The sequence below is a fragment of the Triplophysa dalaica genome, chromosome 3 (genome assembly GCF_015846415.1).
Source record: "Triplophysa dalaica isolate WHDGS20190420 chromosome 3, ASM1584641v1, whole genome shotgun sequence".
Classification (NCBI taxonomy): domain Eukaryota; kingdom Metazoa; phylum Chordata; class Actinopteri; order Cypriniformes; family Nemacheilidae; genus Triplophysa; species Triplophysa dalaica.
The window spans coordinates 3,486,411-3,512,583 of NC_079544.1; the positions used below are offsets into that span (position 1 = coordinate 3,486,411).

Consider the following 26,173-nt stretch of genomic DNA (forward strand, 5'->3'; position numbering starts at 1 on the left):
CTTAGAAGTTCGAGTACAGAATGTTTTTTATTTTACACACTTCAAACAATACTATACAGCCGTGGAAAAACATTTGTTTTATGAACACCATGCACTGTGCTTTTTTGGTGTTTTTCATGTTTTTGAAAAGCACTATGTAAAAAAGTTAATTTAATTAATTAAATAAAAAGAATGCATCACGTCTTGTCATGCTGTCACATTGGTAATTTATGTCAATCCTGAGATTTGATATTGAGTTCAACAGACAATAGACTAGAATGACCACAAGACATCTAGAAATTATGATTAAATGAGCGTTTGGAATGGTCTCTTAATTTAATAACAAAATACAAACTGCTTTCACAAAGATGAGATTTCCTTAAATACTTTAATTAGGTGTTAACAAAAAAGGAGGTACAGTTAATTCCAGTCAGTTGATAGTGTTTTTAATACATACAGAAACAAAATGATACATTTCCAGTTCCACCTTGGCCCCTGATGGCTTTTTTAAAACCTTAGCAAGCTATGCATTAATGGCCGTTTTATCATTTCTACCACCAGGCTGATAAAAATGTAGGAGTGTTGATATCTGCATGGCCAGGAATGCGAGAGGACGTTTCTATGTTATCATTTGGTCATTAGTGTCAAAGGTCCTTTCGCTGTAGCATCTGAAAGACGTGCTCCGATATGATCTGTGAAGGAAACGCACCACCCAGAGAGCTGGGTGTCACTCACGGGCACATGGGGGCCAAACACGATCCAGAGGCCCTAAGGATGCCATGTATCTGATCTGACGTGAAATCTCCCCACGGGGCAAAAAAAGGCTGCTCAATGACAGTTCAGAAAACAAAACAAACATCCATTGATCATTTGTTAAATATACAAAAAGAGAAGAAAAAAGGCAATGTATCGCAAAACACCACAAAAAGAATAAAATAAATGACAAAACAGTGAGAAACACTTTATACATGCAGCAGTTTGAGAGTAATGACATACTCGCTTTAGTGTCTTGTTTTGGTCCTGTATCGTTGTACATTACGTCCATTCAACAATCTCTCAACCTTCTCCTCTCTGTACAGAAAACGCCACCCTTCACAGTTTGTCAGTGTTCACAACGGTGTCCGTTAGTGTTCCTTGAATCCATTCTCTCCCTGCTATTTTTAATCCAATCAGAGGCCACGCCTCCAATCAATCTAGAGATTTGTTTTTTGGAAAACTGATTCTGCACACATTCTATATAGATTACAATATACTTAAATAAAAAATTAAAACAATCACTTCCATTTTTTTCTTTCTTGCTCTACATTTGGCTGATGAGAAACATGTTTTCAAGAATATCCCATGTAATCTGACGTGTGTCTAAAAAACAGTATACTATATATGCTCAATGTTTTTCTTTAGTATGTACAAATAAAACGTATATCAAAACATCATCAGGACTAGTCCCGCGTACCATCACGGTCAGTCTTTTCCTTTAGTCTGACGAGTGTCCGGTAACCTAAAACTGACCTTCCAACCAATGTTGGTTAATGTGCCAAGGCACCATTAAATCATCTTCTATCAGTGCAGACTGACATCATACAAAAATAATCAAGACTTAAGGACTAGTGGTTGCATATGGCAGAAAGTGAAAGAGTTTTGGCAAATTTAGTGTTTCGAATGGCCCCAACAAACCAAGTCGTTGTTTCCTTTCATTTGATTGTTTGCGCCCATGCGAGTAAAAAGGCAGGCGGGCGAGCCGTCTACACGCACTCCTCCGCAGACATCAGCAGGGGGTTGATGTACTCGAACCCTTCAAACTCGGACTGGTCGATCTTCTTAACAACGTCACTGAGGGAGACAAGAAAGATAATCAATTAGTCTTAACTCCACCGTTTAACTCACAATGGCTTTCAAACTGACGGCTGTAAAATATCCTCCTGGAAAACAGGAGATGTGGACATTAAGGAAAAATGTGTCGTCAAGGAAGTGCATCGTAAAATTTGACGGCACATTTGGTACTGATGACGCGGCATAGCTGCTGTGAAGATCTGAAGGACATTAACGGTGATTCAGAAAGCCTGAGGTATGACACAGACAGACGTGCATGAACAGACACTCACTCATCGTCGGGCGTCAGTTGAATGGGCTCATTGGTGAACTGGGCATCAAAGTTATCCAGCCCGAACTCGCCGGAAATGTTGGGCTTAAAGGGCGGGACCACTTGCTTCTGCTCCATCTGAAATACAGATAACATGAGTCAAATAATGGCGCCGATGATGTGATGTGTCAGAAAGCACTGCACGTGCTCAGCTTAGAAATATTTACCGTTAAATCTGCTTTCAATTTCAAAACATGCTTCACAAAAGTCTATTCATTTTTACAAAGCAATACATTTTAATCCAAAACCTAATTCATTGCCGTCTAACGCATTTTGTATTTGGTGGCACTTTTTATTTTTTATTATATATTTTTTATTACCAACAACATTACATTCACTGCTTTTTATTATGTCTTTCTTTTCCACATGAACCTCAAAATGTTTCTGCAAGACTCAGGATTTGCTCCCCCTGCTGGCGGACTGCGGTCTATCTATCTGCATGGAAAGTGTAACCTTATCCCTTGAAACAATCTAACCACAGCTTCCTTCTCTTTCTCTCGCCCAGACCAAACAGGGACAAGAGGTCACCGTGTCGGAGTCTCGCCTCATGGAGTGTCAATCACATTTGCCCTACACATGATCCAGTTCACTTTCACAGTCTCAAACGTGGGAAAATAAAATCAATGGCTGGACACCATATCACCTTCATTATGCTTCACCCGCTCTACAGAGTTCATTTCATAATATAACCTCGACCAAAAAAAGAAAATCAATGATTCTGCAGCTCATTATTTGCATTTCATTTGATCAGAAACAAAGAGTTGCAAAAGGAAACTTGACAGCAAGCCTATAAAACGAAATCAAACGCATCGTTGAATGATGAAGTGGCAATGATTCTCATGTTAGATGACATAAATGAGTAATGAAACTGTAATGCTTCTCAAGGTCATAAACAGCACTAAGTCATTCTGGCTCCAGAAAAAGCACTGTTAGTTTCACTACGGTCAGGCTGAAACGGGTGACTCATGCTTCCTCCTCGGCCACAAGTCAAAACAACTCCTACGTCAGATAACTGCAAGTAAAGATTGTGGTGACTCACGAGATCCCAGTCTACATTTCGGAAAAAAGGATGGGCCATGATGTCTGCGAAGCCTGTCTGAGGATGACATCCGAGCCGTTCCTTTGGCTCCTACAATAAACAGAAGAAATCAGATCAAGACAAAGATGCAGCAGTGTGAAAAGAAATAAAAAAAGGGTAAATGAAGGACGGAGTAAAAGAGGTATGTAACAGCTCCACGTGTCGGGTCTGATCCCTCTTTACCTTGTTTAGAAACCCCTTCAGAACACTTGCGGCTTTAACCGACAGCGATCGAGGAATTCTGATCTGCTTTTCCAAAATGACTGCAAGGAGAAAGAAATCAGAGATACCGAAAAAGCAGTAAAAAGCCATTTCTGAAATAAACATGCTGACGTCATGTACCTTGGAAGAGATAATCTTCTGTGTTCTGGTCAGGGTTATCAGAGCTGCCCACTATGTCGAAGGGTGACCGACCAGCCATCATCTCAAACATCAGGACGCCCAACGCCCACCAGTCCACACTAAAACCTGCAGAGGTTCCATATAAAGGAGAAGTTTAGCATGGACGTAAAGAACCTGATGCAGATCTAATAGCATTTAGTTTTTTCAGCTGAAGACGTAATATGTGTAAACAGTGCTAACCGTAGTCTTCTCCTCTCAGGATCTCAGGGGCGATGTAATTGGGGGTTCCACAGAACGTGCTGGTCGTGTCTCCTGGTCTCAGACCCTCCTACAGAAGAGATGAATATTGAAACCAGAGACACCCTCAGGGACACGTTATGGTTTTTAATATAACCCATCGGCTGCACAGCTGAACGTGCATTACTCAACTAGATTTTCTTGGTCGTGATTGCGACTCACCTTGCACATGCCGTAATCTGTGAGTTTGATGTGTCCCTCGGAGTCCAGCAGCACATTGTCGAGCTTCAGATCCCTGTATATGATGCCACGCTCGTGGAGGTAGTTCAAAGCCAGACTGATCTCTGCCGAGTAAAACCTGCCGGCCAAGAAAAACGGTTCGGTCACGCTTCGGACATCATTTAGGGTGAGCCGCATAAAGATTCAACAACTCTTCACGAACACTGATCTGTTCTTTACGCTACACGGCCCATCTCCTCATACCTGGCATGCTCTTCTGGAAGTTTTCTCTGTCTCTGCATATGGAACATTAGATCCCCTCCATTCACATACTCGATGACAAAGAACAGCCTGTCAAATACAACAGCAAATGTATTGATCCATCCATCATGTCATTTTTATGTGTTCCAGTTTGATGTAGTTATATGCTAACATGCATTTATTCTATTGATGATTTTATATAATTTTTCCAAAATGGAAATAGTAGTGTCAGTCACAGTACATGCTGTGAAGGACGCATGTCAACAGTCATCACAGATAAACACGGCTTACAGAATGCATTAAAAATGGAAAACAGGTGACATCCTGAGGGGAAAGTATGGTGCTGAATCATTTATGATTCACTATAATAAAGACGGATAATCTCTACAGTATATTTTAAGTAACTGTGTATCATATTAAGGCTGTCAATCAAACTATTAAATTGCAAATACATCTTTTGTAGCACTATATGACATTCAGTTCCTTTCTAAATGGGTCATTCTCACAAAACTACTGAAACGCCAGTCAAGATTTTAATTAAAAAACATATAATTCAGTAACATGAAAATTCTCACAATAAACTTTAAACTGTGTTTTCTACCTTGCACAAAGCATCATTTTAACATCAAAATTAATTATTGATGTATTTTATTGCATTTCCTGCTAAAATTCTCATTACCGTAACGCGTCCCAAACTGTGCATTATATGTTGTTATTTAAAATTAAAAAAATTTAATGATGTCATTCTTGAGAAAAACAATTGGATGTTCTACTAGATATTCTCAAATGACAAAAAAAAGACACAAAAAATAATGACAGCATATTCGTGCATAATATTCATGACTGAGATTCTCACCTTCCGTAACTTTTACACACACACAAAGATCTTTACATAAATTTTGATTTTATTGGAAGAATTACATCTACCAGTACCTTTCATATGGCTAACAGGTTAAGAGATTCTTTTATATGTTTCTAGGAAAAGCTTAATATTGTCGTGTCATGCTTTTTACACACATTTGTTCATGCTCATTACCAATACGGGTAGTTTTCGACAAAGAAATGACATGCATAATTTCCATTAAAATATAATTCATTAATGTTTTATAACGTAGGATTAATAAAAACTTTCTTAGGCATCATAGCTTAATCCTGCTGCAGGATTGACAGTTTTAAATGATTACGGTAATGATCATTTTTAAGGCCTTTTTTGGTAAAATGTTAAAAATTGTGTTAAAGCTCTGAAATTAATGCTTTTAAACATGTCATACCTTGTTTTTAATGAATCCAAATTAAATTTGTTTATGTTGGTGTTTTTAAGAAAATCATGTTTGACATTTTAGCGCTAAGATTTCATGAGAATCCCAATATTTTCCCCACATAAAACCTTTCGCCCAGATTTTTCCCGTTATATCAGACATCCCTTATGTTCACTATGGACCCCACGATATGAGCAACACCTGCAAATGTTATTTATCTACCTGCTCTCGGTCTGGAAGCAAGAATGAAGTCCCACGAGGAATGGATGGTTGGAGGCCTGCTCAAACACATGCTTTTCTGTTTGAACCCAGTCAATATCCTGAACACGCAGAAGGAAAGCAACAAACAAAAAACAGACACAAAAATCAATGTCCAATTGAAATCCAGTGCATCCTTTCTGTCAGTAGAGGCTACGTTTGGAAGGGCACACAGGACTTTATTGAGCAGAGGCTGAAATCTCATAAAGGTTCAGAGGATGGGGGCACGGGGTCTTCCCGAGGAGCAGCGTCTGGATGTGAGGAGACTTACAATGGACGGATACTGAGAAAATCCAGGCGCTTTTATTGACAGCCCGATAAAAATACCTCTGACCGTGAGACTCGCTTAAAGAGGCCAGTGGAGTGCTGCTGCAGTTATTGACCGTCCACAGCTGCTGTCAATTCATCACACACGACTTAAGTGAATCTAATCAAAGTTAAATGGCCACTTCATCAGCATCTTGTCATCTCTATGTATACTTCAGCGCATCCTACACAGATTAGGCTTCTCAATGCCCTCCCTTCATTTCGCTGACTGAAATAACTCCATTTATTGAGTTTTTCTAAGACAAGCGCAGATTTAGCATCAGGAGAAAGCTGAAATGTTACCTCGTCGTCGTTCACCAGCTCCTTCTTCACCACCTTCATGGCGTAGATGCGTTCCGTCTTCTTTAGACGCACTAGGAGCACCTTGGCGTAGCTTCCCCGGCCGATCACCCTCAGCAGGTCAAAGTCTGATAGGCCCAAACTGGACACAGCCTTCCCCGACACCCGACTGCCTACAGCCTGAGGGACGGACAAAATGAGTGTTAAACCAACATCAACGTGATGCTGCCTTCCTTCATATATGTTGGACCTATATTTAGTCACACGGATTAGCTTCAATTGTATCTTCTGATGCCCTTTCTTGTCGCGGTTTGTCCTTTTTTTGCATGTTTTTTCACCGGAACAAAGATCCATAATGAGATGCTAGTAACCCCGATAGAAGGTTACTTCATTAGCTCCACTAATGGAAATCAATCCAGTCAGAATACGTTTGCTTGTGAAACACACCCCCATCCCATTCCAAAAGTGACGACTCTGAGATTGTGTTCCTGAATGCTCACATAATTGCTTCGTAATGGCCTCATTTGCACAAGAATCTAGGAATATCATCGCCCGGTCGATCATTTCGGAAGCACACAAGTTCCCCGCTTTACCTGACATCAACACAAGAGTCGAATAATGTCTTACCTCGTGCTCCTCTCCCTCATGATTGATGCTTTCTGTAGAGTTCTTTTTGTCTAGAACTGAAAAAAACAACGAAAGGAGTTTATTCAATGATTTTCTCATACAAAACCCTCTCCACTCACAAGCCTCTGAACCAAAATAGGCACTTTGATAAATCAACCTTTAACAAGCACTGGGAGGATTGAAATGTATTGGAGCAGCACGGTGGCTAAAGCCAGGAGCTCGATCAGCTCATTAATTCCGGCAAACAAGCTTAATCTTGTGAGGAGACTCAAGCCTGTAGGCCGCTCCATCAGTCTGTTTCAATGCAAACACAGCTCATCGCTAAACAAGAAATATCGCTCCAACCTATCCAGTCATTTACAAGTACTCGAGATACAAATCTATCAAATCGATGTGACACTATAGATTACAGTGAATCGATTCAGAAACCTAGTCTGATGAGCTCTGCTTAACACCTGTAAATAACAAGCTACTTAAGGGATTTAAACATCAAAACACAAGCTGTTTAGATAATGCCATTTCTTACTGTCTTATATGAGAATCTGGGAAAGCTTTGTCATTTGTAATTAAACAATTTTTTTCATTTAAATTACATTTAAAATCAATTCTAATTTTGTCATTTTAAATATGTAAGTTTTACATATTCAAAGGTTCTAATATATAACTAATAATAAACTGATTTAAACTCTGAAATTTTTAAACGTGACTGTTTATTTTAAATACATGATACAGTACAAGAGGTTGATTGTGTTGTGGACCGTAATAAATTGAAATTAAAAACCTCAACAATTAGCCTGGAATCCAGTCATAAGGCAAGGAACAATGACAATTTTGTAAATAAATAAAGCATGTGTAAAGTATAACAAACATAAGTCAGCCTACTTTACCTTGGTCAGCGTGTTCAGGAGTGGACCCTGGATCAATTCTTCCAATGATTGGGTCCTAGAACGGCATATGTATATGATAAAATAAATGATACAGTGGGCAACGAAGAAATAAATCTGAAAAAACTGCCATTTTATTCCAGTTTTTAGACATTACAGCGTATGTTATGTATAATGATTGTTTATTAATCAAACATATTTATACACTCATATACATGTTAAGAGTCTTCTTCAAAAATTAGATAATTTTCCCAAAATCATGTTTTTAATTATGTTTTATTGTGTTTGTCGTCAATTCTGAGCTCTTATCGGCTATTCTTTTTTTTATTTAGTCAAAGTCATCAAGATTTTTTTTTTTTTTAAGATTAGTTTATAAAAAAAAGTTTTTATATGCATTATATTTTTGACTATGAAAACTTATTTCATACATTTAAGCATACACCTTGAGATGAAGGTTAACATTTTTTTAAAGTGGTCGAAAACACTTGTACATCCATAAATACAGTATATATTCCGCAGAATTGCACACCTCTTTACTATTAATTTATAAACTATTTCCACTAACACTGAGAGAACACTACTCAATGCCACTGAACACTTGAACTTTGACCCTTTTTAAATTCTAGAAAGTAGGCATTTATATTTTTATAACTAAACTGTGCTTTTATTTTGCAAGAGTTTGGAGATTTGTGCATGCACTGAGATCTCACCTGTATAACCTGTCGACCACACTCCACTGTGACCAATTTATGGCACTTCTTATGCACCAGCAGTTTACAGTTTATGCACTTGTATCCCTGCCTGCCCAGACCCCAGATACGATCCGTGCAGATGGCACAATGAGCTCGCTGTATGGAGAACAAAAGCATTAATCCCATATCAAACACAAATAACCCAAGCAATATTTGTTCGGGAACTCTATTAGAACTCAAACGTCAAACATACCCTGTTGAAGCGTTTGGCTTGAAACGCATGTCCGTTGGCATAGTAGAGCTTCCTCCAGCGTCGAGCTCCACGGCGATATATTGATTCTGAAGAGAAACATTTAACTTACCGTTGATGATCCATCACCATACGAACGCAAGAATATCTCAGTACTGTAATGTATTTTAAAAGAAGCAAAAACATACTGTCTTCTCCAGTACATGGCATTCCAGGTTTCTCAGGAACACAGGGAAACACTGCGGAAAAGGAGAGATTGAGGAGAGTGAGTCTGCAGTAAGCTCAGTACTACACAAACACCAGAATGACCTCGCTGTGACCTCTCCTCATGAGACAGTGGATAAGGACGACGGGGTCAAAAAACAGAGTCTATCCAGGCCTGCGGGGTCAGCAGGGGAGGACAGCGGCTATTGACAGACAGTCATCTTGCTTTTTTTCTGCCGACCCTGATGACCAGACGTCTCCTTCCCTCCACAGATAATTGACTGAGCCAACAGGGAGATCTATGTATCTCTGTCAATCACTGTGCCCAACTCTGCTGGATTCCAGTTTCACATCTCCACTAACCATGTAAACCGCTGGACTGTGCAGTAAAAATATCTTTTACATTTAATCCAATGAGTCTGTGACCGAACCAATGACATTTGGTTGCAGTTCTATTCAATTCAATACAGAAACACTTGTCAAAAATGACTTGGTATGACTAGGCGTGATTACGTTTTTAGTGACATGAAACCATAACACCCAAACAGAGGGTATTACCCATCTAATACACAGTTTATTAAACATTTTCTATTTCGAAATTCATTTAATTATTTATAATCAGTACTTGCTGCATCTGGTTAAGACAAAGTGTGCGACGTTATCTGTCAAAATACTTGCAGACTTAAAAAATATATAAGAATATATTGCGCTGCAGGCCACCCACCCACATCAAAAGTCAAAGCCCAGCATACCGTGAATAATGAGCTCAGAGTCTTTGTTGAGTTCGTAGAGACGCAAAGCCTCCTCCAACTCCAGCTGAGAAGAAACTGTGCACGGATCTCCTGCAATGACAAGCAGACTACAAATTACGCTGGAATACTCAAATCGTTCATAAGCGCACGTGAAGTGATGTTTATTCTGATCCACACAAAATTGAGCCCAATTTAGTTTCAATTGCATGAAAAGAACATTTCTCAAAATATCTTCTATGTGTTTCACAAAAGGAAGTTATATACAGGTTTTGAACAACATAAGGATGAACGAATGATTGAAATATGATGCATTTTTATTTTTGGATGAACTCTCCCTAACTCCTATAATGACCGGCGTGACTCTGGGCTCAGCGTGGAATGGTGAAGATTTTGGTATTTAATTGAACGTCTCTCCACTTCCACTTCCCATCTCACATGAGAAATGCAGCAGTTAAGCATGACACGCAGTCAATCTTTCCAGCAGAGAACATCCTCCCCGCTGTGTGCAGCATTCAAATTCACTTTCATCCTCGTGAAAAATACATTGATTTTTATTATTTCGCCAATAGAGTCCAGGGTAATTTTGAGCGTTGAATATATTCTGCCTACAGCGGTTTCATTTGGAAAATATAAAGCGACGGCACAAATGCAGCAGGCATTTCAGGAGCAAGGTCGGAGGCATTTAGTTGCTACGGTGACAAGCAGAGAACCAAAAGCTGAAAGAACAAGCAGGGTCTTCTGTACAGCAGGAAATAATTATTAAATCCTTTAACATATGGCTGGGTGATATATCGCGATTCACACCAGTAATTATAGATTGTACATATTAAAAAATAAAAAACACTAACCCTCTCTCTCAACGGGTGTTGTTCTGGCTTCTGTGAAAACTAGTAACTTGGTATTAGCACTTATTGTATTATCACCCCTGTTTGACATATCGCTTTATTGCTCCCTGAACTCTCTGTAAGACACTTTGGACAAAAGCGTCTGCTAAATGACTAAATGCAAATGGATTCTGCGTTATATACACAGCTCTTCCATGAACTACGTCTCTTTGATCATTAGGAAGTATTGCTCGATCTAAAATCATCACAAGATTGAGTCGTTGATAGCATGCATTTGAAAAAGCAACACTTGTCAAACATCATCATTATAAATATACTTTATTATCATGAAAATACGTGAATAGGTTTGAAGAACAGCGATAGAATATCACAGCCCTATATTAACACCATTCGTTTTTAAAGTAAGCGATGGTTGTATCCAGCAAATCATAAAACCTTCTGTCTATGAAATCTGATCTCAGGTTTGTTATTGACCACATGTGTCGGTTTACTATTTGCATTTGGTTTACCTCAGACAGATGTTAACACTAGGGGTAAACAGGGCCAGAGAGACTAAAGGAGAACTTGCATTAAAATGACAAACCTTCTTCGTCAATCCATTTCATAGTGAAGAGCTGGTCGTTGTCCATGGAGCACATGTCCCGCACTTCACTGCACAGCCCCTCATAAGAGATGGAGGGCTCGAAGTGTGTTATCATTATGTCCCTAAAAAAAAAAAGGTTTATATATATATGTAAACATTTGACATTCAATACGATGTTTTTGCTCCTTTTTATAAGACTTAAAGGCAAAGAAAAGCTCCATATTTAAAACCTTCAGAGACAAAATGCCAATGCATGAAGCAAATGATCAAATTCTGGGCGGCCGTGTAAGATTATTTGCTCATTCTCATAGTGGCATGCTCCCTCGCAGCGTCTATATTGTGTTCAGACTGTTTTGGTTAATTATTGACAGCGGGGGAGTCTCTCCTGACTTCGAGACCCACGCATGCCTTCTGGTGGCCTTTCACTTCTCCTGCCCCTGGCACAAGAACAAACATACCACCTGATGATGACGGACACCACAAACCTGGTTTTATCTGATCAAGGAACAGTTAATGAGTAGCTACGTGTTTCTCTGATCTATATCTGTGACATTAAAATAGCTCTGTGTATGTGAGCTGTACTCTGTATTTACAGTAAGGAATGACAAATGTTAGGAATGACAGACAAACTTCTTCCTTTAGTCAACGCTGTCAAATGAAATGACGACAGATTCTGACACACTGATACTGTTGGTGCTGTAAAACAAATATGGATTTAAAGCGACTGCGGAGCTGAAGCCTCTACCTTCACACAAAAATGAAAATAAAGACTTTATTTCCATAATGAGATAACTCTGTTTTTAAGAAATTCAAAGATCATGTTTTATTTTATTTTGCATTCCAACTAATAAAGATCGAGCTGCAGCAGGTTTGTTTTGATTTCAGTAAGAACAACTAAAAAGACACAGCTTACTAACACAACAAAAACATCATAACATAAAAACATGCGACCTTTCTTCAGCACAACACAAAAGAAGATATTTTGAAGAATGTTGGTAACCAAACAGCAGCATCCATTCCCTTCTCTTATGGACATAAAAACCAACGCAAGTGATTGCGTACTGTTGCTGTTGGGTTAGATCTTCGTTCATGTTCTGCGGAAGATGGGTTTTATTTTGGATGAACGATCACTTGAACAGATGCACTCTGCAATAGCTCAGCATCATTGAAAATCTGTTGGGCACATTGTGGGTCAGCATACGCTCCCCTGAGGACAATGAGCACACACTCTTTTCTATGGCCAGAAACACATTCTATCAAGGCGGAGGTATAAACTAACTGAATGACATGAAGGTCAAGTAGGATACGGCATCTTTTATCTACATTTACATTACATTTATGCATTTGGCAGACGCTTCTATCGAAATGGACTTATGTTGCATCGTACTATACATTTGTTTTTGACTATGGTTAGTTCATTCATGCGAAAAGCCGGCAAACATTAAAGTACAATTTTGATTGACAACGTCAAGGCCATGGATTACGGCTCAATGGTTGCATTTGAGCAGCTCAACAAGTAAACGTCTTAACCAGTGATGTGTATTTGGGCCGGCGAAGTGTCATTGTATTTCACTTGGTCCCGCTACTGGCCCAGAAATTCCACATACAGCTTTAAATATAAAAATCCAAACAAATCAAGCAGTTGCATTCAAAACTGCCTACACAGCGAGCAAAGGGGGCTTACACCTACAGCTTTTATTCAACATCTTAAAACTTGAAGAACACTTATTGAAATTCAGAAAGAAAATCAGCTACTCTACAAAACAAGCAAGTATTAATGCAATACAAGAAAATGGTTCAGAGAGACGAATCTCAGTTCCCTGCCATGAGTATTATTCATTATAATTATTACACATATAACATACACTATCATTTTGACCTGTTGATCATAACTGAAACTCCATCATAATACACATAACTGTGTCGTTCAGCTACAATAGGAAGTGATTGACTCATAGATACAGCTGCACAAACACAATAGGGCTCATGGGGAGTGTGAATAGGAATCAGACTACAACAGGTCTGGCAAATGATACTGGCAGTACGAGTTTTTCAAGTGCTTGACAAGTGAATACGTCATTGTGAAAGGAACTCAGCTCTGACCGAAAGTCCAATCCGACATACAGAAATAGGTAATAGACAAGTGCACAATATATTTAAAACAGCTATGTCTCCTATTCATTTTTTGGCCGGTAAGAGGAATAAGAGTGTTCCACATTTACAGGATGTCTCTTCCCTAAACTCGTTGTTTTGCTCTTGTTTGTAAAGATGCTTAATCCTGCCATTACGCACAGTAATAAAATGCTGCTCTACATAGCTTGAATGACAAGAAGTCGCATTATTTTAATAAACATGACAACCATTTTACATGATACATGTTAAATAAATATGACAGACCGCTATTATAACTATAAAGCTCCATGGACAGGCGCTCGTATGAAACCAACACCCAGTTTAACTTGGAAACAATTTACAACCTTATAAAAGTCATAACGTGAACAATTATGGGAACAAGACAAGGTCAAACTTAAGAGCAACACGTCTGAAGGTTTTATTACAGCTGATTTCACATCGAAACCTTAGCAGAGTTTTGGGATGCGCTAACGCTGCTAGCTGGCTAATCGTGTATTTGTGTACATCCCGAAACTCTGTCAAAAGTGTATGAAAGCTCAACACGAGCCACAAAAACAACACACAGTCCTTCTAGACACTCACCCTCTGTAGTATGCTTTCACCCGGACCTGGTGCGGGTTTTCTCCGGGGTGGGACATGGTGCTGTCCCGCAGCGTGGGCATTATGGATTCTCCGCACTTCGGCTAACGAGCTAACCGGGCTAACTACGCTAGCCTGCTATCGTCCGACACGTAAAAACACAACAACAACCGAATTAAACGATCAATCCTCGGACGAAAATAAAACCAACGCGGGTGGTTGGACTGGTCAGTCTAAAATATGATAAATAAAGTTCTGGTGGAATTTAACCGGACTCCTAAAAGTTCAGCGTCTGACGGGAAAACACTCCCTTCTCTCACTGTCTGCAGGCCTGGAGACGGACGGATCCAAACACTGGAATGTGGAGGGGGGGTCGAGGGGATTTCCATCAAAGACATTACGCTTCATCAGCGACTGCTTGTTTCGTAAAGTTGTTTCTTATGGGTCATTTTTGGTTAAAACGTGAATATTTTGTTCCTGCGAGATAAAGTTTGACGTTTTTTGTTGATTTTAAATGAGCTCGGTAGGATGGGAGCGTCTGGGTGCATTCCGATTATACCACAGAAGGATCTGACCGAGGGTGGAGAGGAGAACTGCAAAATAGGTGCTTTGCATCCTCAAAGTCAATTATGAGTTAAAACATTCAAATTTTCTAATTTAATGTATTTTGGACTTGCAACGTTTTGTTATAAACGATTAAATTTGATGGTGTAGTACGCCGTCTAGGGACAAAAAGACTCTCATTACAGTCACAGTGCGGCTGTACTATTTAACTTTAAATACTGTAGCTTCCATTGAAACATAAAAACCATCAGTTTGAAACTTTGCTGTTTAGTTGCTGATTAGTTTAAATCGAATATAATAATCGAATATTAGCTATTTAAAAAAGGCATTCAGCCTAATTTTTCAATTACGCATCGATGTTAATCGTTTCGATTAATCATTTTAAATGTAGGCCTATGCGGATTTTTTAGTTTAACGATTAAAACGTGGGAGTTTCTTGTAATTATATATAGTAGCCCACTTTTTGTGATCAAACTTACAAGAATATGACTTTTGTGAGATATTTGTGTGCAAAAGTCATGTTTCGATAGATGCCCATATTTTTTTTGCCTCAGATATACATTTATTCACTCCGCATTTTAACTGGCATATGCAATAAATAATTATTTGTAGTTCCTGTTAAATATCTCTAACACGAAGCAGACACAAATGCAAACTTATAAGAACGTATAGCATTAAGGCGCATGTATAACCCCTCAAACTAAATAATGTATATTCATAACTCTCAAAATAAACTTTTGGAGGAGTTTCAATCCAGTAGGAATTTAGCGTTCGAAGTTATTTAGTTAAAACGAAATATAGTTCAAACGAATAATTTGTGAAAAGTGTGGGGTGTCTTTAAACTAAAGTGTGTTATTCTGCAGAGCATTAAAATGTCTTGTATGTGTGTTTCAAATTATCCATATTGATAGACTAGAAACGTCATTTAATGGACAACTTAATTTTCGTTTTTTTTTCTTAATCAAGATGTTTGCCAGTGTTTGAAACCGTGCGGCATCGACATACCGTGATCAGCATCTTTAACAGGCATCAGCTCGGTTAAAGTCGAAGAGCAGCGCTGCACGAAGTCCTCCTACACAGCAAGCGGTGCTGCTGGCTCGGAAATGTCTCTACCTCTGTGCAGTTTTGTTTTTATCTCCATTTTAGAGCTCACTGTCGCATTATAACATGACTGAGGCCGTGACAGGACGTGTTCATATCAGGCAGGTAACACGCATTCAACTGATGCGCCCTCACGGGAACACTGCACGAGGAAAAGCGTCATGACTGCACGGTTTCCCAATCCTAATAAAATCCTTATTGAATTAATTGTAGAAATGATTTTCGTCAAATCGTTTGTTTAAAATGATTTTAGTGTCATAATTTCGTGGTGGGCGTTTCTTCATGTCATGGAATTGTGAAGTACATTTCAAGAGAGGTGACTGTAAAACATTAAACATTCGTCCTGTGGAAATGTTCAACATCGTATGTCGGAAAAGACCCATGTGTGTTTTCTCAGTAGTGTGATCATACATTTCTTTTTCGGAATAATTAACAATTTATGTCTTAATCTGTAAACTGCTTGTTGCTGGTTATGAAAAAATAATATAATATAGGTTATTGCTTGTGCAAATCAAGTGGAAAACTTATTGTCAACCTTTAGGGCTGATATTAAGTTTCAAATATATCTGTTTAACATCCCTACAATTTCAAGATTAAAATCTGAAATGCGTCAATGATATGTCAAACTCTGAATGTTGTTGGCTATAGTTTGAGAATGAATAGGATCTATTACAAATAAGATTGCTAATAAAAACTGACTTAATTAAAACGATCGAATTGAGACAAGCTGGACGTGTTTATATCAAGATTTATATTAAGATGAGGCGCACGTTTTAATTATGCAGCTATACAAACAAATGAACTATTGACATTTTCCAACAAACAAGTTAATAAAAATAAGTAAATAAATTATTGGTATTATACTTATTTAGAAAATAAGATTGTAATCTATATAAAACATATATTTCTAAGGGTGTGTCATTGAATGCAGTAGGCCAAATGGGTTCAAAGCACGAGCGAATTTTGCGCATATCAGGTTGTACTCATAAAAACAGGCAACATTTTCATTTGGTTTAATAGCCTAATGTAACTTTAATGAAAGAAAATAATATAATTTTAACAGTATGAATAATATGCATTTATGATTTAAAGACGTTAGCAGGCAAAACGAAAAAAACACGTATCTTATCAAATAAAAAAACAATTTTGACCTAGTTGTTTTGCGTAAGTTTAACGCAGTAAAACATTGTGGGTAAAATGTAAAAATAGTTGTCTTAAGTTTGTACAATTCTCAAAGGTTTTATTATGAGTGTGCTAAGCACTTAAAAAGAAAATTGTTCATTCGTGTTGTTAGCTGTAATTTGAGTTTCATGGAGTTATACACTATATAAGCAACTCTGTTTATCATACTGAGACAGCATAAATATTGCTGGAATCTGTGATTATTTAGGACATTACTTATATGATTTTAAAGAGTTGTGCATTTGTCTTGGTTCTGTGCTGTTGGCTTAAAATAACATCATCATAAGGTTTAGCTATTAATATTTGAGCTTAAAGATTGCATTTAAAAATGAAGAGACTGTAGAGGCACCACTTAGCTTCTTAGCTAACACACTTGCAGAAAAATGATCTCAGTATGGTAAAGTAATATAGTTATTCCTTTAGTTGTGTATTCTTTAAAAGTTCATATGAAAGCTGAATAGCCCCAAATTGTGTCTTCTATTACCTCTTACTTTTACAGCAATGACAGATATAAAATTTAATTTCTAGATTTCTTTCTTCCTGAAAATGCAAATTATATCTTTAATTATTATACTTGTCTATAATTAAACACATTTTTACCCAAGTATACATTTGAAGTATTTATTTTCTGTTGTAATTAGTCTATGTAATAATTAAATCGCTGTTTACTTTACATGTAAATGAATTGAAATGAAGCAAATAAAAATTAGATTAGCAAATTAGCAAAATGTTAAAAATATATCTTGATAATTGACAATATGTTGATGGCAAACTATTTATATTAATTATATTTGTATTTTGTTTAATATATATTTTATATTTCACTCTCCAGATTAAACATCTATTTTATTTAAATTAATGAACAAAACCTGTGTCAGATGATGGTGGTTGACTTTATGTTTTTGCAATTTCTCAGCTGACTAGCAAACTACACTGATGGGTGATGCAGAGAAACAGGGTATAGAGGAGATGGAGGTGCAAAGCTGTGTACCAGCAGCCTCCAGCACCACTGCACCCACCAACAACACAGCTGTCAGTTCCACACCCAGACCAAACACTCCCATCAGCACCCAGGCCATCTCCACCACTATAGGAAATATATCTTCAGACAGGCAGGCGGTCCAGGTAATTTTCAACCAAGTCCAGATACAAAATATATATATTGTAAATGTTTTTTACTAAATATTAAACAGAACAGTGAGTCTGTGTTAATTAGACTACCAACAGCATATCTAAATTATTTGTAGCTCAACTGTTGGATGGATTAGCTGTTGCTATTGGACTTTCTGTAGCTCAACTATTTGATTTTGTGTCTATTCTACCTGTTTCTTGGGCTTTCTGTAGCTCAACTATCTAAAGTTGTGTCTGTTCTACCTGTAGCTCACCTGTTTATTGGATTAGCTGTTGCTAATGGACTTTCTGTAGCTCAACTATTTGATTTTGTGTCTATTCTAAATGTTTCTTGGGCTTTCTGTAGCTCAACTATCTAAAGTTGTGTCTGTTCTACCTGTAGCTCACCTGTTTATTGGATTAGCTGTTGCTAATGGACTTTCTGTAGCTCAACTATTTGATTTTGTGTCTATTCTAAATGTTTCTTGGGCTTTCTGTAGCTCAACTATCTAAAGTTGTGTCTGTTCTACCTGTAGCTCACCTGTTTATTGGACTTTCTGTATTTTTTGGTTGACTGTCTGTAGCTTAGCTGTTTGTTGAAATTCACTTATCAGCTTACTGTAGTTTATTTGTTATGTTGGACCACCTGTAGCTCAACTCTTTGATGGAGTGGACTACTTGCAGCTCAACTGTTTGGTGGACTACGCGAAGCTTAACTATGTGTTAGAGTATCTATAGCTTTGCTGTTTTTTCAGAGTGGACTTCTTATAGTTTACCTGGTTGTTAGAGTAAACTACTTGTATCTTAACTGGTTTGGGACTACTTAGCTCAACTATGTGTTAGACTACCTGTAGCTCATCTATTTGGTGAAGTGAACTACTTGTATCTTAACTGGTTGGTGGACTACATGTAGCTCAACTATGTGTTAGAGTATCTGGAGCGTAGCTGTATGTTGGAGTGGACTACTTGTAGCTAAATGACTTGATGGACTACATGTATCTTCAACTTGTAGCTAAACTGTTTGGTAGTCTACGCATAGCTCAACTATTTGTTAGACTACTTGTAGCTTAACTATTTGGTGGACTACCTGTAGCTCAATTGTTTGTTAGACTACTTGTAGCTGAGCTATTGTGGCTTAAAGTCATACAACAAAAATGTTTGAGTCCAATGCAGTGTGAAGCTTTTGATGTGAAACATAATTATAATCCCAATGTATAGTATAAAGCAATGTTGCTTTGGATAAAAGCGTCTGCCAAATGGATTTATGTTAATGTGGTGTTGAATCAGGTAATTCAACAGACATTGCACAGACCACACAGCATGACAGCTCAGTACCTGCAGCAGATGTATGCCGCCCAACAACAGCACATCCTGCTACAAACAGCTGCTTTTCAACAGCAACATCAGCAAAACCTCACTGCTGCACAGATACTGTCCACTACACAGCAGGTATGAGGAAACATGAACAGAAAAAGTTTTCTAATGTTTGTGGTTTCATATTATCTATGACATTAAGCGGTATCTCATTTCTTATCAGGCATCACAAACCAATGGCAGGCAGCCCACATCTTCTATTCCAGCCACCAATGGAAATGTAACTCTGGCGAGTGTGACTCAGACATCAGTAAGTGCTTTCTGTTTCTAGTATGAGTTGTTTTACTTCTAGTACCATTTATTTTAACCTTACAGCAAAGACTATTTAGTTTCACAAGAAATTACATTTTCTTATAAATGTTCCTTATACAAGATTTTGAAACAGAGACTTTATGCAGGGAGCTCAGCTTTGTATCAAAGGTGAATTCAACAACACCCCTCTCCCCTCTCTACAGATCACCATGCCAACATCTCCTGTAACACAGCCAATTGGCCGCATCCAGGCCAGCAGCTCCAATAGCACAGGAGGGGCCATATCCCAGCAGACCATGCTCCTAGGAAACAGCTCTCCCACAGGTAGCCAGGCCCAAATGTACCTGCGCACTCAGATGGTAAGCAAGTTTTTACTGTTCATCTGTGTTTTTTAAAAAGAATTCATGTTAATGTTCTTAGGTCATCTCCACTGATTTACTGATTGGTTTGTAAATCTTTCTTTTAATTTCCTTCTTCCCTGTTGTATGCTTTTTATTGGTTTTCTCTCTTTTTATTTTTCAATTGTCTGTATTCTCTAGCTGATTCTCACCCCTGCGGCAACTGTAGCTGCTGTTCAACCTGATGTAACAGTCACGTCAGTCTCTCAGTCAGCATCATCACAGGTGAGAAAGATCTATGTAACTATCTTCTCTAAAATATTATATTAGAAATGCAAAAGCACCGTTTCATATATTCCGCATTATAAATTATACCTTCTGTATATTTCAATTATACAGATTGATAGCCATGATATGGTAATGTCAATAAAACCGAATTGTAAGGTTGTATTAAGTTTTTAAATGTGGTGGTTGTGTAAAACCAGTAGGATGATGTGGACGTGTAAATTAAATAATGAGTGTATTGAGTGTTTTTGCTTAGTTTGTAGTGTTATTGAAGGAATAGTTCAGCAAAAATGACAATGAGTCATATAACGGTTTTGAACGACGTGAGGATGAATAAATGATGACAGAATTTTCATTTTTGGGTGAACTATTCATTTAAGCTAAACCCCTAAGTTTTCTAGGGCCCATGTTGACGTCCATTGCATGGACACAAAGCCACAGAGATACTTGATACAGAGATACACAGAGATATCGATGTAAATAAAAAATGTACAGGTTTTCAACAACATGCGGATACATAAATAATGACAGAATTTGTATTTTTGGGTGAACTGTCTCTTTAAGGTTCAAAGCTTGGCTCTTCGCACAAATCTCTCAGGATCTCTTGCTGCTCCCCACAACATCCAGTTCAAGCCGTCCTTTCAAGGCCAGACGCTCGTGTCTCCCCTTCCCAAAATGTCTATTTGCCCACTGAAGTCTACACAGATACCCCAGAACCTGGTAGAAAGCTCTCGAAGTGAGTCATTTTTGGCCGATGTCACCCAGCCACCATCAACCCATTCACTCATTGCACCCTGTAAGTTACCATTTCACACTTACATCTCTACTTTACTGAATGTCATGCTTTAGAATGTGGTAAATAATTGCTCTGTAGCCTGTTAACTGTAACCCGTTCCGTATACGGGACACCTAAATTTGCATCAATATTGTGCATGTAATTTCTAATCGAATCATGACAAACTATATATCGTTGGAAAGGTCTAAGACTCTAGAATACAGATTTCTTTGGTGTTTTTTTTTTTATAATTTATGTAGGGAGAGTAATTGATTATTTTTTATAAAGAGTGTACTTAGATTTTTTGTTATCCTTTTGTGACCTGTATTTTTAATGTATTTTTTAATCAAAGAAAAACAAACTTTTTTAATAATTTTTTTAAATAAACCTAACAACATACCTTTAATTTTCTTTTTCGTGTGTGTGTGTGTGTGATTTTTTTTTTAGCAATAATCAGCTACTTTTCTTTTTTTAAACGAGACTAACCGTAAGTCTGAATTCCAAAGAATTCCGAGTTACCGCCATTTTAGTTCCAACATGCGTTTTCATGTGTAAACTCAAAATGGGCTCCTCAATATACATTTGTTGACGCAACTGAAAAAGCAAGTTGGTTCTGTAGCAAAAACATCTAACAGCTATCTTCTATTCGAACATTAAGTGCTGTTAAAACTGAATATTAACTTTTTCTACCGCAGCAACTTTCTCACCAGTCCAGTCTCATACTCTGGTCAGACACCATCTGCACTGCCCTCCCAGCCAGAGGGTGGCGCCACACCATCTCTTTATACAGCAGAGCACCAGCGATCAAAGACAACTCCAGCCCATCGCTCTGCGTGTCACGTCACGGGCCGGCTCTCCTCCACCCCTCGCCCATCAGACCCGTACAACTCCCACCACAGCCACCGTGCAATCACAGCACACCGATCTCTTCTCTGTGCCCCCTTCCACAAATCACCCAGCCAATCCGCCAGCTGTAGTGTCTACCTCTACGTTTACCCCCGCCACACTCCCCAACCCGCCACCCCTTCACCTGGGCGCGGCACTAGAGCCCGTCTCCCAGTATTCACCGCTCGCCTGTCCCCCTCCTCTCACGATGGCCCTGCCCAGACTGATGCAGCCGCCGAGACTGTCTCTGCGCTCCGTTCAGACTGTGGCCGTCCAGTCTGACCATGTGCTGGTGTCTGAAGAAGAACTTCCGGTCGCTGAAGCTCTGGTTCAACTTCCCTTCCAAACTCTTCCACCACCGCAGACAGTGGCCGTGGACCTAAAGGTGCAGCCTTCTACACAGACAAAAGCACCTGCGGTTAGTATGCATCAAAGCCGTCTGTGGAGTTTTATAATGCAGAGGAGTTCTGCAAAAGACCTCATTTGTTTTTTATTCTTTTCAGCAAAGCAAATTTCTTTTTCAAGTGAACACAAAAGAGAGGAATTATGAATTAATGAATGAGACATTTATATTGCGCTTTATTGTGTATTGCTGTACATCCAAAGCGCTTTACAATCATATGAGGGGGGTCCCTCCTCACCCACCACCAGTGTGCAGAATCCACTTGGATGATGCAACGGCAGCCATTGTACTGTACAACGGCGCCAGTACGCTTACCATACACCAGCTATAGGTGGAGAGGAGAGATAGAGGCAATTCAGAGAAGGTGGGGGGTTATAAGGAGGCCATGATTGACAAGGGCCAGTGGAGGGACTCTGGCTAGGACACAGGGGTTACACCCTACACTTTATGAAAAGTGCCATGCGATTTATAATGACCACAGGGAGTCAGGACCTCAGTTTAACGTCTCGAATGACTCCTTGACGTTATTATGTCGAGGAGAAGATTTCTATAGAATAATTACGTATACTTTGGTGTTTTCCTCACATAAAGCTCTTGCAGAGGTTTTAGAAAGCTTTGAATACAGCACACGTTGTTTTGACTACTTTATACATTCATGGTACTTTTTTTATCTTAAAAACACATTTTGCTTTGCAAAATCGAACGAAAATCTTACAGGTTTGGATTAAATAAAATATAATTTACTTACACAACTTCTGTTTTTAAGAAGTTGCTTCTTTTTAACCAGAAAAAAACAGATCAGTTATTAAGCAAATATAAAACATCATTTAAAAATACTACCAATATGGTAATACTACCATATTTTTATACCCACTTCAACAGAAAAAAATGTAAAGTAACCTGTAATTTGATGTTAAAAAGAGAGATGGCGATAGAGAGGCAAATACGAATTGCAGCTTTAAAGGGGTAGTTCACCTAAAAAGGGCAAATACTTTCCTTCTTCTTATTCTTATTCTTATTATATCACCTTCAAGTGGATCCAAACCTTTGAAAAACTCTGAAGAACACCAAAAAACAACACTTACACTGCACAAAACAGAATTTAATAAACACAAAACCACTGAGACAAAATACTTTTGAATTCTGCAGGTTTAAAAATGAATAACTGATGACAGACTTTTTATTTCTGTTCTGGCATTTGACAGGCGACTCAGCTGTTTAAAGAAACTGGTGGTATGAATCTCATGAAGAATGGTTTGAGGAACAAAACGCCCACCCCACCACCAGCATCTCCACCGGCCGAGCCCCAGACGACCTCTGATGATGTAGCAGCAGTCCCAGAAAACTGCACAGGTACAGTCCACGAATCCAAACTTAAGACCGATAATTAGATTTTTGCTCAACCGTCTGACCAGAGCTCTTCTTCACGCACAGCTGATCAGGACCAACCATGCGTAGCGCCTGCGATCGACACGTCGGAGGACCGCACCTATGCCAAGGGTTCCCCCCCTCCCCTCCTCTCTTCTGCGGTAAGAAGCTCCAGCAGGCTTCCCCCAGCCAGCCTTCCGGGGAACCCCGAGGGTCAGCCCTCACAGGCCATCGTTAGACCTCACATCCTCACACACCTCATTGAGGGCTTCGTCATCCGAGAGGGCCTGGAGCCGTTCCCGGTATGTCCACTGGTTGACAATGTAGCAATTCACAGCCGCCATGAGGCCTTAATCGCGCCCATGGTGAACGCTTCTATAATGAAGCCATCGAGCTCAAAGATCTCTCCGTCTCTAAAAGCACAAAGCGATACGGTGAGGCTCGGCGAGGGGTCTGCGGCCATGTGTACTTACTCATCCATTTTGGCATTCGTCGCAAAGTGGTCCATACTTTCAGACGTCCAAACCACAGAAACAGCTTGGTAGGTCCAGTGTTGATGTGCTTGTCTTTTTTGTAGGTAAGACACGCGGCGGGAAGCCGAGAGCTGAACCTGCAGGCCACGCTGCCAGAAGATGGGGAGAGAGACGTTCAGGGAGGATCGGCCCTGATGGATGACGACAATCCAGACAACTCGAGCGATTCTGACATGGACGACCTGCCCGCTGAGGATGGTGGGCTCATTGGCGCTTGTCTTGACGTTCAAAAAGATGCGTGACATCATCATGACAGCTTTAAGACAGCTTCTCTTCTGATTTCAGAACAGACCGTTGAAAACATGAGCGATGTGTTGGAATGTGAGTTCTGTGGGAAGAGAGGCTTCGCTCACACCTTCCTCAGATCCAAACGCTTTTGCTCCATGACGTGCGTCAGAAGGTGAGAGAAGGACTCACACATCTCCCCAAAGTTTTTATCTTCTGTCATGAAACTTTCTCTTTTACTTAAAGCGATAGTTCTCTCAAAAGGAGAAATCTTTTTTCATTTATTCACCCTCATGTCATTCCTCACCTGTCTGACTTTCTTTCTTCTGCAGAACACAAAAGAAGATATTTTGAAGAATGTTGGTAAACAAACAACATTGACCCCCATTCAACTTTAAATGTATTCAATCATTTGCCAGACGCTTTTATCCAAATACAATTGGACTTCCCTTGCATGAACACAAAACCACTGAGACGTTATTCAAAATATCTTCTATTGTGTTCGTACGCATGTTTGAGGCACATGAGAGTGAAAAAATTACATAATTTTTCATTTTGGGGTGAACTGTCCCCTTAAATTGACTTTTTTTTAAAACTATGCAATGTAACTTTAATTTTATGTTTAAACAGAGATGGCACTTGAGAGGCAAAACTGTGCACGCTTGCCTCGACGAACACAATCATCTCTCTTTATCTCTCACAGATTCAATGTGAGCTGTAAGAAGCGTCTTAACCTGTTGAGGACGGAGAAAATTAGCCGCTGGCCCCACAGACCCATGGGAAGGCGCGGGAGACCGCCCAGCCGTGTAAAAAGCGTGTCTAGGGAGCACTACTTCAGAAAGGTCAGTCGGAACATCCAACGACTGACCATCACACCATGCGTGACTTTCTGTAACAAACTGTGTCCTTAAGCAGCTGCAAGAGTCGCATCCTACCGATGACAGTCAGAGGGTTTCCAATTCCTCAATGTGGATCGAGAGAGAGGAGGAGGATCCACCGGGCCCGATGACAACCAGGCTGCGTCTGCAGGTGGAGAGAGAGAAGGAGCAGGACAGAGAGCGAGAACAGAGTAGGGTGGAGAGTTGTAGCAGCTCTGTCTGCTTTCTTGACTCAAGACCGTCGCAGTGGAGCGTTGAGAACGCATGCTCCTTCATCGCCTCCTTACCAGGTACATGCATTTGAATGTTTCTTCTTCCTCACACCACTGGACTCCATTGAGTGGATTCATATAATTTTGATATAACAGATGCAGGATTGCGTGGTCACACATCTAAACATCTCCTGTTGGATGTTCTCAGGGTGTCAGGAGCTCGCCGCAGAGTTTCGCTCACAGGAGATTGACGGACAGGCGCTGTTACTGCTGACAGAGGATCACCTCATGAGCGCGATGAACATTAAACTGGGCCCTGCTCTCAAAATCTGTGCACGCATAAACTCTCTCAAAGATCCTTAGAGTCCATCGTCTCGTTGAGAGTTGGGCGGTGTTCCAAGTCTCAAATATGGTTTATGCCCCCTCTGTCCCGTCCTGCCATAACATATTTGAAGATCTACTTCCACTTAAGTGCCATTGTTCCAGTAAACACGTGGCCATTGTATCGATACTGTAGACATTCATGAGGACTCTGCCCTCTTCAGATACCTCAGACAAGATCTTACCCGTTTCACGGTGAGCTTGTTATTCTGAACTCATTCCGTTCGAGAAAACACCAACTTGGACCATTTGCGGCCAGGGTTTCGTGTATAATATTTGATGTATATTGCAAACTTGTATTCTGTATTTAAAGGAAACAGACAAGCTAGAAAATACCTTTATATATTGAAGAATGAGGTACGATACAGACGCTGAACAT

The 26,173-nt window shown here is 39.3% G+C and overlaps 2 protein-coding genes across 4 annotated transcripts; one reads left to right on the forward strand and one right to left on the reverse strand.

Annotated features, from left to right (window-relative positions):
• Nucleotides 1-348: 348 nt before the first annotated feature.
• On the reverse strand, nt 349-14,253 carry prkci (protein kinase C, iota). The gene is made up of 18 exons (XM_056743267.1): nt 13,932-14,253; nt 11,217-11,338; nt 9,789-9,878; nt 9,021-9,071; nt 8,836-8,921; nt 8,601-8,738; nt 7,894-7,948; nt 7,007-7,062; nt 6,383-6,559; nt 5,738-5,835; nt 4,260-4,346; nt 3,999-4,134; nt 3,780-3,867; nt 3,540-3,665; nt 3,381-3,460; nt 3,159-3,248; nt 2,082-2,197; nt 349-1,809 (listed from the first exon to the last, which is right to left on the reverse strand). The coding sequence occupies exons 1-18, from the start codon at nt 14,009-14,011 to the stop codon at nt 1,722-1,724; spliced, it is 1,764 nt and encodes a 587-aa protein (XP_056599245.1). The 5' UTR covers nt 14,012-14,253; the 3' UTR covers nt 349-1,721.
• A 141-nt stretch (nt 14,254-14,394) lies between these two features.
• phc3 (polyhomeotic homolog 3 (Drosophila)) lies at nt 14,395-26,145 on the forward strand. Of its 3 annotated transcripts, none has more exons than XM_056743261.1 (16): nt 14,395-14,532; nt 15,459-15,694; nt 17,692-17,900; nt 19,173-19,334; nt 19,423-19,509; nt 19,715-19,870; nt 20,051-20,134; nt 20,699-20,930; nt 21,605-22,212; nt 23,403-23,550; nt 23,632-23,867; nt 24,143-24,296; nt 24,384-24,498; nt 25,027-25,165; nt 25,239-25,491; nt 25,622-26,145. In XM_056743261.1, the coding sequence occupies exons 3-16, from the start codon at nt 17,712-17,714 to the stop codon at nt 25,774-25,776; spliced, it is 2,718 nt and encodes a 905-aa protein (XP_056599239.1). In that variant the 5' UTR covers nt 14,395-14,532; nt 15,459-15,694; nt 17,692-17,711; the 3' UTR covers nt 25,777-26,145. The 3 variants fall into 3 exon arrangements, with proteins under 3 accessions (XP_056599239.1, XP_056599241.1, XP_056599240.1); XM_056743263.1 differs by having other exon boundaries at nt 23,632-23,726; XM_056743262.1 differs by lacking the exon at nt 14,395-14,532 and having other exon boundaries at nt 15,671-15,698.
• Nucleotides 26,146-26,173: the final 28 nt, after the last annotated feature.